General features: G+C 43.4%; 1 protein-coding gene across 7 annotated transcripts in view; it reads right to left on the bottom strand.

The window, feature by feature from the left end:
- ATP2B4 (ATPase plasma membrane Ca2+ transporting 4) overlaps positions 1-15,052 on the bottom strand; it is a 780,797-nt gene that overhangs the window by 80,297 nt on the left and 685,448 nt on the right. For all 7 annotated transcript variants that reach the window (XM_086923502.1, XM_086923496.1, XM_086923498.1 and 4 more), the window contains one exon: positions 10,375-10,586. In XM_086923502.1, the coding sequence (XP_086779628.1) occupies positions 10,375-10,586 (212 nt within the window). The remainder of the gene's footprint in view (positions 1-10,374; positions 10,587-15,052) is intronic.

The raw sequence follows: 15,052 nt of genomic DNA, 5'->3' as shown, positions 1-15,052 counted from the left end.
AGCCATGCGCATGCCTACGATTGGAGCTTAGCCCATGGTAATTGTGACATTCATCTGGAATGTCAAAGGCTTGAACTCCCCTGCTAAGCACCACAAATTATAGAAGTATTTACTCGATCACCAATATGATGTGGTGGCACTGCAAGAGGGACATCTCAAGCATGATGAGTACCACAGACTGAAACAAATCATATCCACAAGTTTTTTAATCCTCTACCTCTAAACATAATGGAGTGGTGCTAACGTTCCACTCATAGCTGAAATTTAAGCCTATTGGTCGAAAAGCTGATAAACAAGGGAGGGTTATAATGGTCAAGGGTTTTCTACATGGTCAGCCCACCACCGTTGCTTCTTTTATGCACCCAATACTGTCCAGGTTCAGTTTCTTGGATCATTTTTAAAGCTGCTTGGAGGGTTTGCAGAAGGAGAGATTTTAACCTCACCTGGCACTCTATTATTGACAGTACACATCCCCACAGATCGGTCACAGGGAACTTCTCTAGAGTGTTGAAACAAGCAATTCAGGCACTGGGACTGGTAGGCGCTTAGAGAGCATTTCCTCCAGCCTCCTGGGACTACACCTTCTTCCTCCACTCCTATCGTACCTATTGCAGATTAGATTACACTTTCATTAGCCAATCAAGATTGCAGGACCAACAGACCACAACAATCCATCCTCTCACTTTTTCCCATCATGCTCTAGTGTGTCACATTAGACTGCAGGGAACCACCATTGCGGTATCACCGCTGGTTTTTCCTGGACTTCCTTACCCGAGATCGCCTCTCCTGGGATGGTCTATGGAATGCTATTAAGGAGTACTTTCTAGATAACTCACCAACTGACAAGACACCCTCTAATACCAGGGATGCCTTTAAGGCGGTCCTGAGGGGGAAGTGTAGCTCCCTGATAGCGTAGGGTTACAGCACTGTAGAGCAAACTCAACGCCATCTACACCAACAGGGCAGAGCTCACTCTACTTTGCCTAAAATATACATCCTATGAACAAGGAAATAAAGTAGGGGCCCACCTGGTGGGACAGCCTAGGGTCAAAAGGGACCAGGAGTACATAGTGGACATCAGGAGACCTTCCACTGACTTTAGTGCAGACCTAGAGGGCACACATATTTGGCCAATTTGATATATAACTATACACAGCTGCAGAAACAAATTCTCGTCTCCAATCAGCTCACCTTGACTTGATATTGTGCAGCTTCCCCAAGTGTCCCCTTTACAAACTGAAATGCTGGGAGAGCCCATTAGTGAAGATTAAGTACGGTTAGCGATAGTAAACCTAAAACTCCACAAATCGCCGGACAGCCGCATAGCCCAGTTTTATAAAACCTTCAGGTTGGACCTAATACCTCACTTGACATAATTTTTCAATCATACAGCTGCTTCAGAAGCCCTAGTCACGGTTATTCCTAAGCTGGGGGGGAGGGGTGAGACCCCCCACTCATGGTGGAGGTGGGAGGGTGCACAACGAAATTGATTAGGTTCGAGAAGGAGGCTTCAAGGTTCTGGGTGCACTCAGAGGGTGGTGTTATCCGTCTAAACACCAATAAATATCAATAGAGTAGTGTATGCGGAACGCCGCAGATACATCCCCAAAAGAGGCACACCAATATGGATCACAAGACGTGGTTCAATTTTCGTTTGAAGATATCATTTATTTGATTTCAGTAGTTTTTTCTCATAATGTTAATTTTTTGGATAGTTTGACCTGATATTAACAACATATCAGAAGACAACGTGTGCTGGTATACGTCAACATATGAACTTAAGACTCCAATGCATTTCGGGCATGGGTGCCCTTGGTCACGGAGAGCTGAGGAGGAAGAAAATCAAAAGCGGGTGTAAGGGAACGGATAATGAAAAAACTAATCGGGGAAAATATCGGTGCTAATGGTGTGTGGGCTGGGTTGTCAAACGTAATCAAGTGCTCGAAGCTCTAGTGAGGTAAGGGGTATGTGAGAGGAGTATTACCGCCTGTGAGAAGGTCTAAGCAAAGAGCATACACACTCAGTGTTAAACTAAAGTCTTACTTCATCGTTACGCGTGGCGTGCAAAGACGCTGTCTACCGGTCATCCGCTCGTTGTCTCGAGTGTTCGTGTAACGCGCTGCTAATTATTAAGATAAAAAGCGATGATGGACTCATGCAGTGAATGACTCACGCCCAGGGGAATATGGGGGCCATCTTGGAGTGGCAACAGAGTAAAAAAGTAAAAAGTGAAAAAGTGCGCGAAGGTGCTGGATGGAGAGTGCATGCAGGGTAAAAAGGAATATAGGGGAACAGTAAAGCAGCTAAACTGTACATCATAATTACATCACAGGTAACAACTAAACTCAGTGCGATCGTTAAGCCCGTGGGGCTTCAATGTTTGTAGTAAATAAATCCATTCAAGTTCTCTCTTTAGTAACAATTTGGTGTTGTCGATGCCTTCTTTCTTGGATACAATCTCCAGGATTATGAATTTCAATTGGGCGATGGTATGGCGTGCATCAGCAAAGTGCATTGCGATGTTGGATTTTTCCATTCTCAGTCTTATGTTGGACTTATGCTCATTGAGCCGAGTTTTAATTTTTCGTTCAGTTTTGCCAACGTATAGTTTGCCACACGGGCATTTCAAAGCATAAATCAAATTAGAGGAATCGCAAGTGGCATCAACTTGGAGTTTAATGTTATGCCCTTTCATGGGATGTTGTATATTGTTGCCTTTAATGACATTGTTGCAGTGATTGCAGTTCAAGCACGGCTGAGTGCCACGATGATGTTTTGGTATGTCAGTGGGTCTGGCAAGAATTTCTTTAATGTTTCTGCTCCTAGTGTGAGCGAATATTGGTGGTTGATTAAAGATGCCCTGGAAATCAGGTTCATTCTGCAATATTGGCCAATGCTTCCATATGATCTTTTTGTACGCTGCACTCGCTGTAGAGAATTTGGAAACAAGTACCATGCGTTGCACTGCACTCTTAAACTTATTCAAAGGACGGCAGACGCATGATAATTTGAGATGGGTGATCCACCCGATAGAAAAAGCCCACAAATAAGAAATACCCAGAGTCTTATTAAGTCTGTGCTTCGAGAAGGAATTTCATTGGGTGGATTGGTTCTTCTTATTCCACAAGCTTAAGCGCTACAGCTTTTGTGACCAATTTATAACAATGATACTTGCACACTATGAAACGCCTAAAACTAGAGTTATGGTAAATGGGGTGGGGTCTCACCTCTTTCAACTGGAGTGCAGGACATGACAGGGATGCTCCTTATCCCCATTATTATTTGCACTCAATATTGAACCCTGTGCGGCACACATTAGAGCCGCACCCAAAATCCAGTGAATTTCATTTGGCTCTGTGGAACATAAGATTTCACTATTGGCGGCCAATATACTTTTAACACTTACTAATCTGGGCCACTCAGTAGTGCTGCAGGAGGAACTGCATGGTATCAAGGATGTAGCAGGGTTCAAAATTACTTAGATTAAATCTATATAATTAATTTGAAAACTGCCTGTAATAGACATAGAGATGCTACCAGCCACAACGCCTTTCCTCTGGGCCAATAAAGGATATCACCTACCTGTGCTTTAAGATAAGACCACGCGCTGTTGATCTCTACTGAGCACATTTCCCTCCCCTCCTATCACAACCAGACAGATTTGATAAGATGGGCTTCATGTATCTTCCTTGGTTGGGGAGGATACATGCTGTGAAAATGTCAGTGCTCCATAGGGTGTTATACCTAGCTCATAGTCTCCCTATAGATCTAGAGAGACTTCTTTCCAACACTGCACACACAGATTATATGCTTCATTAGGCAGAATAGTAGAGTTAGTCTTCCATTGAAAGTATTACGACTGCCAAAGGAGTCTGGTGGTCTTGCTCTCCCAGATCTTCTTCTACTACAAGGCTGCACAACTACGTGTTCTCTTCGAATGGTCCCTTTGTGAATCAGATAAACACTGGCTCCACATGGACAGGGTGATTGTGGGGAGGTTGATTCAAGTTGCGCTCTGGAAATCGAAAGCAGAACCCCCCCCCCCCCCCTCCCCCCCACCCCAACGCTTATCTTAGCAAACTGACCAGAACATTGTTAAAATTATGGGAGGAGGTGTCCAAAACACCGGGGTGGACTATACTTCCCTAACCTTATACACCTCTAAACTACAATCCAGCATTCCCTCGAGCTTCGGGAATGGAGAAGAGGCCTCTGGTGTCTGGCAGATTCTGGACTCTATATCAACCTTATGGAGCTATGGGTGATTCGGCTGGCATTAAAAGCATTCCTACCCTCTATCAAAAGAAGGCTAAAGTGTTCATGGGCAACACCACCGCCAAGTGGTATTGCAACAAACAGGGTGGGTGGGGTCGTGGTCCCTTAGCCAAGAGGCCCTGAGATTCTGGACCTGGCTGGAACAGCAGGGCATATCCCTGGTGGTTCAACACCTGGAGGGCTCTCTGAACGCCTGGGCGAACAAACGCAACCGAAGATGCCTTGCAGCTCACGAATGGCGTCTCAATCTGGAGATGGTGCAAAGTATTTCAGCAGTGGGGAGAGCCTTGGCTGGATCGGTTCGCCTCCACGAAAAGCACAATGTCAACAGTTCTGCGAGCTAGAGTGAAAAGGGCAGATCTCGTTTTGAAATGCTTTTCGCATTGAGTGGAGCTCAGGCCTTCTGTACACCTTTCCGCCCATATCAGTCCTGCCCAGACTTCTCAAGAATATCAGGAAGAATTGGACCCAAGTCATCCTTCTGGCTCCGGCCTAGGCTCTGAAGGTTTGGTACCCCGAGCTGTTGAGCATGCCCATCGGTCCACCAATGGCTCCTTTGGGAGGATTTTCTGTAGCACCAACAGTTCGGGGTTCTCCACTCAAATCTGTCAACACTTGGCCTTCTTGCGTGGAGATTGAAGGTTACAGTTGGCAGTGGTAGCTTTCGAAATATAAATGTATATTCCCGACTTTGGGCAAGTTTGTGGCATTGAGTGCAGAGAAACAGGCTGACCCTTTTTCTGCTCCCCTCTCTCAGGTCCTTCACTTTATCCTTTCCCTTGCCCAACAGGGCTCTGCTCTGGGCACCTTAAAGTGCTATCTTCTGCTATCTCAGCCTTTCTGCGGTTGCCTGACCAGCCATTCCTCTTCCAATCCCCTATTGTACATCGGTTCTTCAAAGGTATGCACCATATGTTTCCTCCTTCCCCATGCAGCATGCCTCAGTGGGACCTTAATATAGTCCCGACATTCTTAATACGAGCCCTGTCCTCTCAGGATTCTTACCATCAAGAAGGTCTTCTTGGTGGTAATAGCATCTGCCCAGAAGGTCAGTGAGCTTCAGGCTTTGTCATCCAAGCCTTCCCACCTGAGCATCCACCCAGACAAGATGGTTCTTCACAGTAGAGCTGCCTTTTTGCCAAAGTGGTTACTCCTTTTCATGTAGGCCAGTACATCACCCTGTCTACTTTTTACGCTCCGCCACATCCCTCTAAAGAAGAGGAGAAACTTTACTGAGTGGACCCCAAAACAGCATTGTCGTTCTGCCTTTGGCGGCATGAGAGAGTTCCAGGTGGGCGACCGACTATCCATGGGTTATTTCGGAGCGAAGAAGGGAAAGGCCGTGCAGAAGCTGAACATCTCCACATAGATCGTGCTCTGCATTAAGATCTGTGAAGCACTGGCCAAGAAGCAACAACTGAGGGTTTGCATGCTCATTCCACCAGAGCGAAGGCTGCAACCACTGCGTTCGCACGCGGAGTTCGTCCTGGGCATCTACCAGGCAGTAACGCGGAGTTCGGTCCTAGGTGTCTGCCAGGCAGCAACGTGGACTTCTCTGGACACATTCACCAAGCATTACTGCCTGGACAGGGGCGTCAGGATGGGCGCTTTGCTTATTCGGTTCTGCAGGACTTTCTAGTGTGAATCAGTTTAGAAGACCCACCTCTGGGAAGGTATTGATTGGATATCTATTCTAAGGTAAGGAATCTGTGGCTAGAAGTCCATCAGATGAACAAGTTGCTTACCTTTAGTAACGTCTCATCTGGTAGATACTATCTAGCTACAGATTCCTTACTGACCAACCTATACTCTTCGATTTGAAAACCAATTTCTAGGGACAAGGCCGACCCCTTTCAGGACCCTAGTCTGCCACACCAGGGTTCTGTGTTCTTCATGGCTCAGTGCTCCTGCTGTGGACAGTCACAAAATGAAACTACTGTCAGCGCGCTGGGGGGCGCCTATATTGGCACTGCACACATTACTTCCAGCGCGGACGACGCCATGTAGAGTCGAATGGAGCTACTTAATGTGCGAAGGGACACTGCTCAAAAACAAATTCTGATCCAATCTGTCTCCTGGGGATAATTCTAAGCTGAGGAATCTGCTTACAAGAGAAGGCATTACCAAAGGTAAAAAACTTCTTCTTTTCCATTACAAATCAAGTCTCAAGTCAGTCATACTCTATTTTAAAATACCCTTAAAACGTTGATATTTGCACTTTAATTGGTTTATCTGTATTTCTAATGGTTTCTCTGCCGCCACACGGTTTCTATTCTTTTGTTTTTTTCAGCGTCAAGACACCCTTGGGTATAAGTGCGGTTTATAAATTATTTTATTATTTTCGTTCATTTCATCTTGTTCAGCACCCTTTTGATGAGGGGAAGTGAAGGAAAACCATAAGCAAAGGTCCATGAACCTACTATTGAAAACACATTCTTCCATGATCCAGAAAAAACATTCCTTCTGGCCTATTACTACCATTTGTGGTACACAATGGTAGCAAACAGATCAAGATTTGTTTGCTCAACAGTCGAAGATTTGTTCAGTTGGCTTTGATTTCATTCCCAACTCTGACACTCTACGGAGGTTGTGCAGAGAATGTTCATCCAGTCGCTTATCCCTAGCACATTTTCTGCTGTAACCGAGATCTGACCTGTTCCAATATTTCTGAACTTTTTCTGATAGAACGTGAGATCCTGTTCTCCTTGCTTGTTAATACAGAACATGGATAGTACTGTCAGTACATAGGAGGACTGATGATCCTTTGATTCTGAGCAGCAACGTAGACCCACTTTCAATGACCTCAGTTCTAATATTTGTATGTGGAGTTGTCTCTCTCATCTGCTGTCTATCTTCCATTGGTTGCCAACTCCAGTACAAGTGTGGCAGCTCCTTCCAAGGAGGGGTATGTTGTCATTACGATTTTGCATCTCCCTTGTAAAAATGCTGAGACCAATAGCAGTGTACTTTTTGTGTGTCCATTATGTCACGGCTTCCTTCTTGATGTCACTCTGACCAGATCGTTGAATGAGCCTTTACTTTGAGCCCACTGACAGAAAATTTACTTTTGGAAAGGCCGCATGCGAGACAGCAAAATTTGATTCATGTGGTGTAGGATGAGGACATCCCCAGCAGTGATTTGAACAGGTGTACTGCAATGGGCTGCTTTGTTTGTAGCTGGATGGTTATATCGAGTTGCCACCAAACTATATCTTTGCAAGGGTAGGTTTTGTAAGCAATCGTATCCAGAATAGCTTCCAAAAACTGAATTTTCTTCCAAGATTTTAGAGAAGATTTCTCTTTCTTGAGGTAAAGTCCTAATCTTCTGAAGAGATGCCTTTAAGCTTTGATAGGATTTTGGCAGCAGAAAATCTGCCACCAGAGTCAAACACTAAGCAAACATTATTGGGCAGATTCTAGGCTTAGTGGGAGCATTTTGAATTGATAATGGCGACTGGCCAGATCGAAACTAAAATATTCTCGATGTTTGGGGTGGATGAAATCTCCATCCTTTAAACTGTAGGATTTCCCACAGAGAAAGCAGGTGAAATTATTGTTTCTTGAGAAACTTGATTAACTGCAATAGGCCTGAAATCAGCCTCCACTCACTTGATTTCTTCCTTATCAGAAAAAAAACAAGAGCAAAACCCTCCAATATTTGAGATCTGGGAACCAGATGTATAGCCCATTTTTTAGGTCGATGCGCGCTGCTCTAGAAGATGACCTTTTGGGATTGGTCTGCACTTTTCTAACACTTGTGCTTGTGGCGGCATCCACCTTGCCGGAGCGAGTAGCGGTGCGCAGGGGTCATTATTTTCTAATTAGCGTGGCCGTGCGCGATTGGCTTCCGGACTCAATATCGCATTTCGTAATCGTTACTCTTCTAGAAGAATGTTTTTTGGCACCACTGATTTAAAACACAATGCATTTAAAAATAATATAAAAAACGTGAAAGCATTTGAGAACTTCAATTCTTTATTTATTTTAAAAGTTTCACATCCTTTCTCACCAAGTCGCTAAACCACAGACTATAAACCTTAAGCAATTGGTTTACAGATGGCAGCACCGTCCCGTTTGTTTACTTTAACCCTTTTTTGTTTTTGCACATTTTCCAAGGTTCAGCATCAGCGAGCATAACTGTTTAATCTGGATGTGCTTAGGTTATAATCATCCAGTGGTAATTTTTTCTAGCAGGAAAATTACTCTTGTGAAGGAATTTAAAAGTGCCCAATTAAAATGTACCACCCTTCTCGAAAACAGGCTCCTTAGCCCTCTGTTGATGGAGCCAAGTTAACAAAATTATTGGTGGGCCCTGGTCACAGGACCAATTTTGAATAATAAAGGGGACACATTGCCAGGGAGAAGGAAAGGAAGGCAGACTTATTATCCATTTGTGACTCATTTCTATGTCAAATCTCTGCTCCTGCCTCTTCTGAACACGCACGCACGCACACTCTGCTCACACACAGCCCTCTGTGCTCCCTGACCCCTTAGTTCACACAATTGTCCAATCTGCTCAATGCCCCATCTGAACACTCCTTGTCCTCTCTAGTTTCTGCCTGAGTTGTACGGTATGTAGCACACAGCAGTGTGATATTATAAACCTTTTCAATGCTCGGTCTGCCGTGCAACATAGCTTGAAGTAATAAAGAAAGCGATATGACGCTGCTTCATAGAGCGTTTGTTAACTTTAAGTCGTTTCACTGCAGCGCGGGCTGGTGTGCAACATGGCTTAAAGTAAACGGGGAAAAAACACTAAGATCCTGCCAACTAGTTTTAAAGCTACGTTACACACAGTGCTTAATTTGTAAAATAGTAAGTGCCAGCTACCTGACCAGAAGGCCACTGCAGGTTACACCACCCATTGGCCCTTCATCGCTACCAATGACGGTACCAAAACAACTACTAACCATCTCTATCGCATGCAAGTGCGAAAGTTCAACTTATTCCAGGTCCCCAAAAGCTAAAGGAATGGCTGGGGAGGAAGGTGTAAGTATTTTTTTATGTATATTGTATTCATAAACAACTATTATTGTGCTCATATCTAAATTAGATGAGCAGCGCCACCATGTGGCAGAGTGTCATAAGTGTGGTGAAGACAATTAAGTGCTGGTGCAGAGCACTGGAAAACAAGCACTGGCATAGCCAAAAGGCCTCGCTTTTGGGGCCTTATAAGTATTTAGTTATGCGGCACAATATCTTTGGTGCAACAACTTGTCAAAGCAATAGCTTAATTGACCTAAAAAGGAGAGAGACATTAAGGCAGAAAACAAACTTGTGTTGTAAGGATGACCCAACCTTTAGGAGAGCCTGGTGCTGCATTTTAAGTGCCACCAGTCCAGCGCTACAGTGACATATGGCCTTTTTTTTACCAGAAGGCTTTGGAGGTCAGACAGGAGGACTTCACAGTGGTCCTTCAGTAGACAAGAGTTCACAAACCCGATACTGGGCCAACCTATAGAACTTTTTAATGCAATTACAGCATAATGTAAATGGCTTCTTTTCCATACCTTCTCCCACACAAGCCATTCTTCTATGACCCGTCTCTGAGCTCCTAGATCTTTGGTTCTGGAGTGCTGCTGAAGTGGCCAACACTCGCAGGAAAATTCTGTGTGTAGAGGTTAACTTTCAAGTGTCCTGATATTGAATTTGAAGAACTGTAGCACAATGGTCCAGGAGCAGCCTGACATACATCTAAATCTGATTGTGGGGGGAAAAATAATCTGTGGTGGAGTCTGTCAGGTCAGGTATTTCAAGTCACCTGAAAACTTTACTTCAAAGAAAAGCACCTTACATAGTCAGCCCCCAGCACTAAGGGGCAGAATTTATACCAGCACATGATGCAAACAGGGGTATTTCCAGAAACAGTGTTTTCTCTTTAATAGGTGCTCTTCAGTAGGCCCTTACGCAGAGATTAATAGGTACCCAGTATACAATACTACTGAGAATACTAAAAGAGAGCCATTATTTCAAGATGGAGTAGTCAGATTTTCGGAGGGGAAAGCACTAAATCAAACATCTCATCCCACATTTTATGCAATACAGAATGAGTATAGCCATTGAAATGTGAGAGCCATCCCACAGTCCACAAGTCCATACCTGACTGGCAAAGGTCCCCAGCACCACAGTGCAGAAAATGGGGTTGCGGAAGATGCTTTCGAAAACGTTGCGCTCCCCATGGATCTTTCGAGCATTGATCTCATTGAAGAGCTGCATAAGAACAAAGGTGTTGAAGACAATGGTGTAGTGCTCTGACGGAGGTGCATGGAGTGGGGCATCCCGTCCACTGTCTATGTTAAAGAACTTTTCACCTGCAAGAAGGCCAGAGAAGACAACTAGTGAGCAGAGTATGCAAATAAAACATCACTTTCATAGCACTCATGTGCTAGTAATCATCTCACTCATTGGGGAATTAATAAGGCACCAAGTGATCATGGAGGAGAAGGTCATGGGAAAGGATGTTATCATTTATATCAAACATCAGAAATTATAGAAAAGGGTAACCAATGAGCAGAAAAGATTACGAGGGTCTTAATATCCCGGAGCATGAACTACAAATATCACAAACTGGGAAATGCAAAAGAAGGCAACAGGTAAGTAGGCCATGTTCAGAGAATGTGAGTATCACAAGGTCAGTAGCAAACATGTCAAACAATGTGTACTGAGGAAAACAACTAATAAGTAGGCAGCACTCAGAGGACATCAGGGGCACATCATATGTCCAAATGTGTTAAATAATAAGGACCTGGACAAGACCACTGCAAACATGGTCAGGCTCAGAGGACATCAGGACCACAGTGTTTCAACAACAAATAATGGGGATTGGAAAAGGAGACCACTGGTGCATAGACAAGGTTCAGTGGATGTCAGGGGCACAGGGTGCACTGCAAATATATACAACAATTACAGACTGGGGAAAAAACTGATGATCTGTCTGGGCTCAAAAGTTATCAGGTTCTTAGTGCAAATCGTGAGCGACAAACATTTTCATCAATAAATGAGGACTTGACAAACAATACGTGGGAATTGCAGGCTCCAAGGATGTCACAATACAGAATTCAGTGTTGTCTACAAACAAAACAACCAATAAATCTGGTAGGAGAAAATGACACTCGGTGAGCAGCGTGACTCTCGGGGTCAAAGTTTGTTAACCATGAACCTCTCTCTTACGGAGTACTAGACGACCAGTTCACAGGACTGGGCTTAGTGTCCCAGGGAACACATGAAAAAACATCTTAATATTTGACGCAGTGGTTGTAGAATAAGGTATGAAATTAATAGAAACTTTGTTATATAGTCAAACCTGGTTATTCATTTAAAAGAAACTTTACCCATCTTGTGGAATCCAAATATTCTTGGAAAACAAAAATTTTACACTGCTAATTAACTCAACCCTAACACATTTGGTTGTAGGCAAAATAATATGTCCATCCCAGAAAACTGACCTTAGGCGAGAGTAAGTGAAGTATTCTAAAACTGTGAAGTCTTCTGCAAACACTTTGTAAAGTCGACTCCATTAAGGGAACTAGAGCCAACGTTTAGGAAGAAGGATACATTAGACACTGGAAATCCACAAGGTGTGGCGGATATGAACCAGTTAGTTATCAGTAACAATAGCTTTAAAGCTTGAAGCTCTTCTATCTTCAAATGCTATGCTTTTTTCCACAATACAGTGTCTAGGTCCGGAAGTATAAGCAAAAAACAATAACAATAGCTTTAAAGCTTGAAGCTCTTCTATATTCAAATGCTATGCTTTTTTCCACAATACAGTGTCTAGGTCAGGAAGTATAAGCAAAAAAAAAAAAAGTTTCATCTTTGGGTGTCGACCACACGCAGACAGTACAACTCAGATGTCAACTCTTACCCCAGAATGCCTTAATACAAAACTTTAAATTCTATCTAATCTTTTCCTTTAGATTTAAACACCAAACGAAGAAGTAGCAGGGCGGCAAGTAAATCTGCAAAACTTTTGTTACAAGTAAGAAAGAGGTTTCTTAACAGACAACCAATTCAGAGTAAAATGCTATGCATAGGTTAAGTGCAGGATTCAACCCCTTTAGAAAAGAGTATGAAGAAGAGACATGCTCAACAATAGTTTCCATATTCTCTGATCTACCTAAGCCTCATTTTGAGGTTAAACAACTAAACTGTACCTGATAAATGTACCATTGGATGACCACATAGAAGCTATGCAGATGTCCTTAATGCCAACTTTCTCCATTACACCTAATGTTTTGCTCTATTTGTTTTGTTGAACAAGCCTTTGGGTTACCTTCAAGTGTCTTGTTAACTAAAGAGTAACAACTGAAAGGTCTGGACAATCCACCTAATAATGAACAAGTTGCTTACTTTCGGTATCTGCACCCTTAAATGCAGAGCGCCCATAATAGATTGAGATCAGTGACAGTGTGTAAAATGTAACTTAGGACCTTAATAACAACTAGAAAGTTACTCTACAGAAGGGGGTGTAAGAAAATGAGTTACTAGTTTGGAGAGGGTGCAAGTCCATCCCATGTAATAAGTCTGAAATCTTATTAGGTCCAACACACATGTTCAGTAAATAAACTTGGGTTCAACCCTTGGTAGATATGGCACAGAGAAAACAAGCTTAATCTAAGAAAATGAGTGTAAAGTTTTTCGCTGAACCAAAAGTAATAAAAACTCAAAACACAACTCAAAAATCCCACAACCTATTTCTAAACAGTGAAGATTTTAAGAAGAAATATGACACCAAATGTACTGAAATCCAATAAGGTGGACCAGCGATTCATTTTTCAAGTTTTAGGTCAAAAAGCTCCAACTAAACGTCACGGCTTGAGGTTGACCAGGACCTAGATGCAATTTCAGGCTGATCCCAATGGAGACAGAAATACCAAGAGGGTCTTTCCGGTCAAAGACATCACCTTCTGATTTAGGGCCTGATTTAGATTTCGGCAGAGGGGTTACTCTGTCACAACGGTGATGGATATCCCGTCCACCGAAATATAAATCTCATAATGTCATAGGGGATTTATATTTCGGAGTACAGGATATCCGTCACCGTTGTGATTGGAGTAACCCATCCGCTTAGTCGCTGAAATGAAAGTCTAAATCCTCCAGAGAAACAAGGTTGCAGGCTGTATTCAGAGAAATCTTCCTGATGCTGGGCTTGCATTTGGACGAGATCCCACTAAAGAAATTGGTTTTGGTGGGAAAAGATCAAGGCAGGTAAAGTTCAAATTTCTCACCCACTGAAGTCATCTTGTAGCACCTTTGCCCAGCCAAGATTTCTACCTTCAGGCTTGGTCTCTTTTTTGGGGCTCAAAATTTTCCAGAGGAGCAAGCCTGAAAGCTCTATTAGATGAAGTCCTTTCAAAGTCGGATACCTTTGCATGATGTCCCCATGATGTCCCATCTTGGAGGTCCAAAAATGTACTAAGACCAAACTGTTTAGACTTTCTGGGGCAGTTCCACCTGGTCTTGCCTAAGGGTCCCAGGAACTAGCAAGGACAGAACTTAGGGACCAGGCCTCACTTCAGCAAAGGCAACTAACAGGGCCCAGTTCCTACTCGTCAGCAGATCACACAAAGAAAAAGGCCTCTTACAGCTTGCTGTGCCCCTTTAGCCACATAGTAAGTCAGCCAACTGACCTCTGCAGTCCACTAGTCTGCCACAACAGGTCACAGACAGCAGGCCCAGTTCTCTTCTGTTCGTCCACAGGTCCAGATGTGTCTGATAAGCTGTGGGGTGAGTTGCCAAATCTGTAGGTTTCACTAGTTGGTGAAGGCAGCGGCGTAGCTAGGGGGGGTGAGCGGTACGCCCCAGATGGCACTATTAGGGGGCACTGATAGGGGGGTGCAGGTGCACACCTATATGTAGACTGTTAGTGGGTTTCTAATTTCTTCTGAGATATTTGGTGGGTTTGTAAAGAATGTGCGTGCAATTCCCGGTGGGGAAATGACCCTAATTCCCCAGTTAGAACATCAAAACGGACTGTGGGAGAACCCACAGTTGGGGGAATGCACAGCTCAAAGACAATAATGTCTAAATCAGGGTTATCAATGACAGTTTAAGATTCTTATAAAATGCTCTGAGGCCATCAATTATATGTTTCATCACATGTTTTTTACTGTTATAGCATTATACAAATCACAACTCAAAAACATTATTAGCATATGTATGTATGCAAACTGTTCGTATCAATTGTCAAAATAATATCAAATCAACAATGCGTTTAAGCCCTCACAAAGCGGCTAAGAAATACATAACATTCTTTTTTCATCAATCCCAATGCATTTCGGGTTACGTAGAACCCTTCGTCAGGGGAAAGCGTTAGAGAGTGGAGTCTTCACATTCAATGTCGCCACTGAAAATTAAAAACACAACAACATGCAGTAAAAATACTGCTCGGCTATTAGGGCACCAAACTAAAACTTCATCACACGTCAAATTGCAACACTGAAGAAGTGATATACGCAATTAAATGCCCATGTGGCCTAGTGTACGTAGGCAGAACAAGCAGAAAGATAAAAACTCGCATTATAGAGCATAAAAGCCGGATTCGGAACAGAAACACTACATCCCCACTGGCAACACACTGGGAGACAGCGGGTCATACTATACCCCAATTACGATTTACCATCTTAGAAAGAGTCAAAAAGGTGTCAGGTACTGACATCAACACATCATTAGCTCGGAGGGAAACACATTGGATAAAAACACTGAGAACGCTAGCCCCAAATGGGCTCAATGACCATTATGAGATGCTGTGTTTCTTATAAAGTAGCCCTTATAGTTC

The sequence above is a fragment of the Lissotriton vulgaris genome, chromosome 5 (assembly GCF_964263255.1).
Source record: "Lissotriton vulgaris chromosome 5, aLisVul1.2, whole genome shotgun sequence".
Taxonomy (NCBI): Eukaryota; Metazoa; Chordata; class Amphibia; order Caudata; family Salamandridae; genus Lissotriton; species Lissotriton vulgaris.
This window is presented reverse-complemented; position numbering and strand designations above follow the sequence as displayed.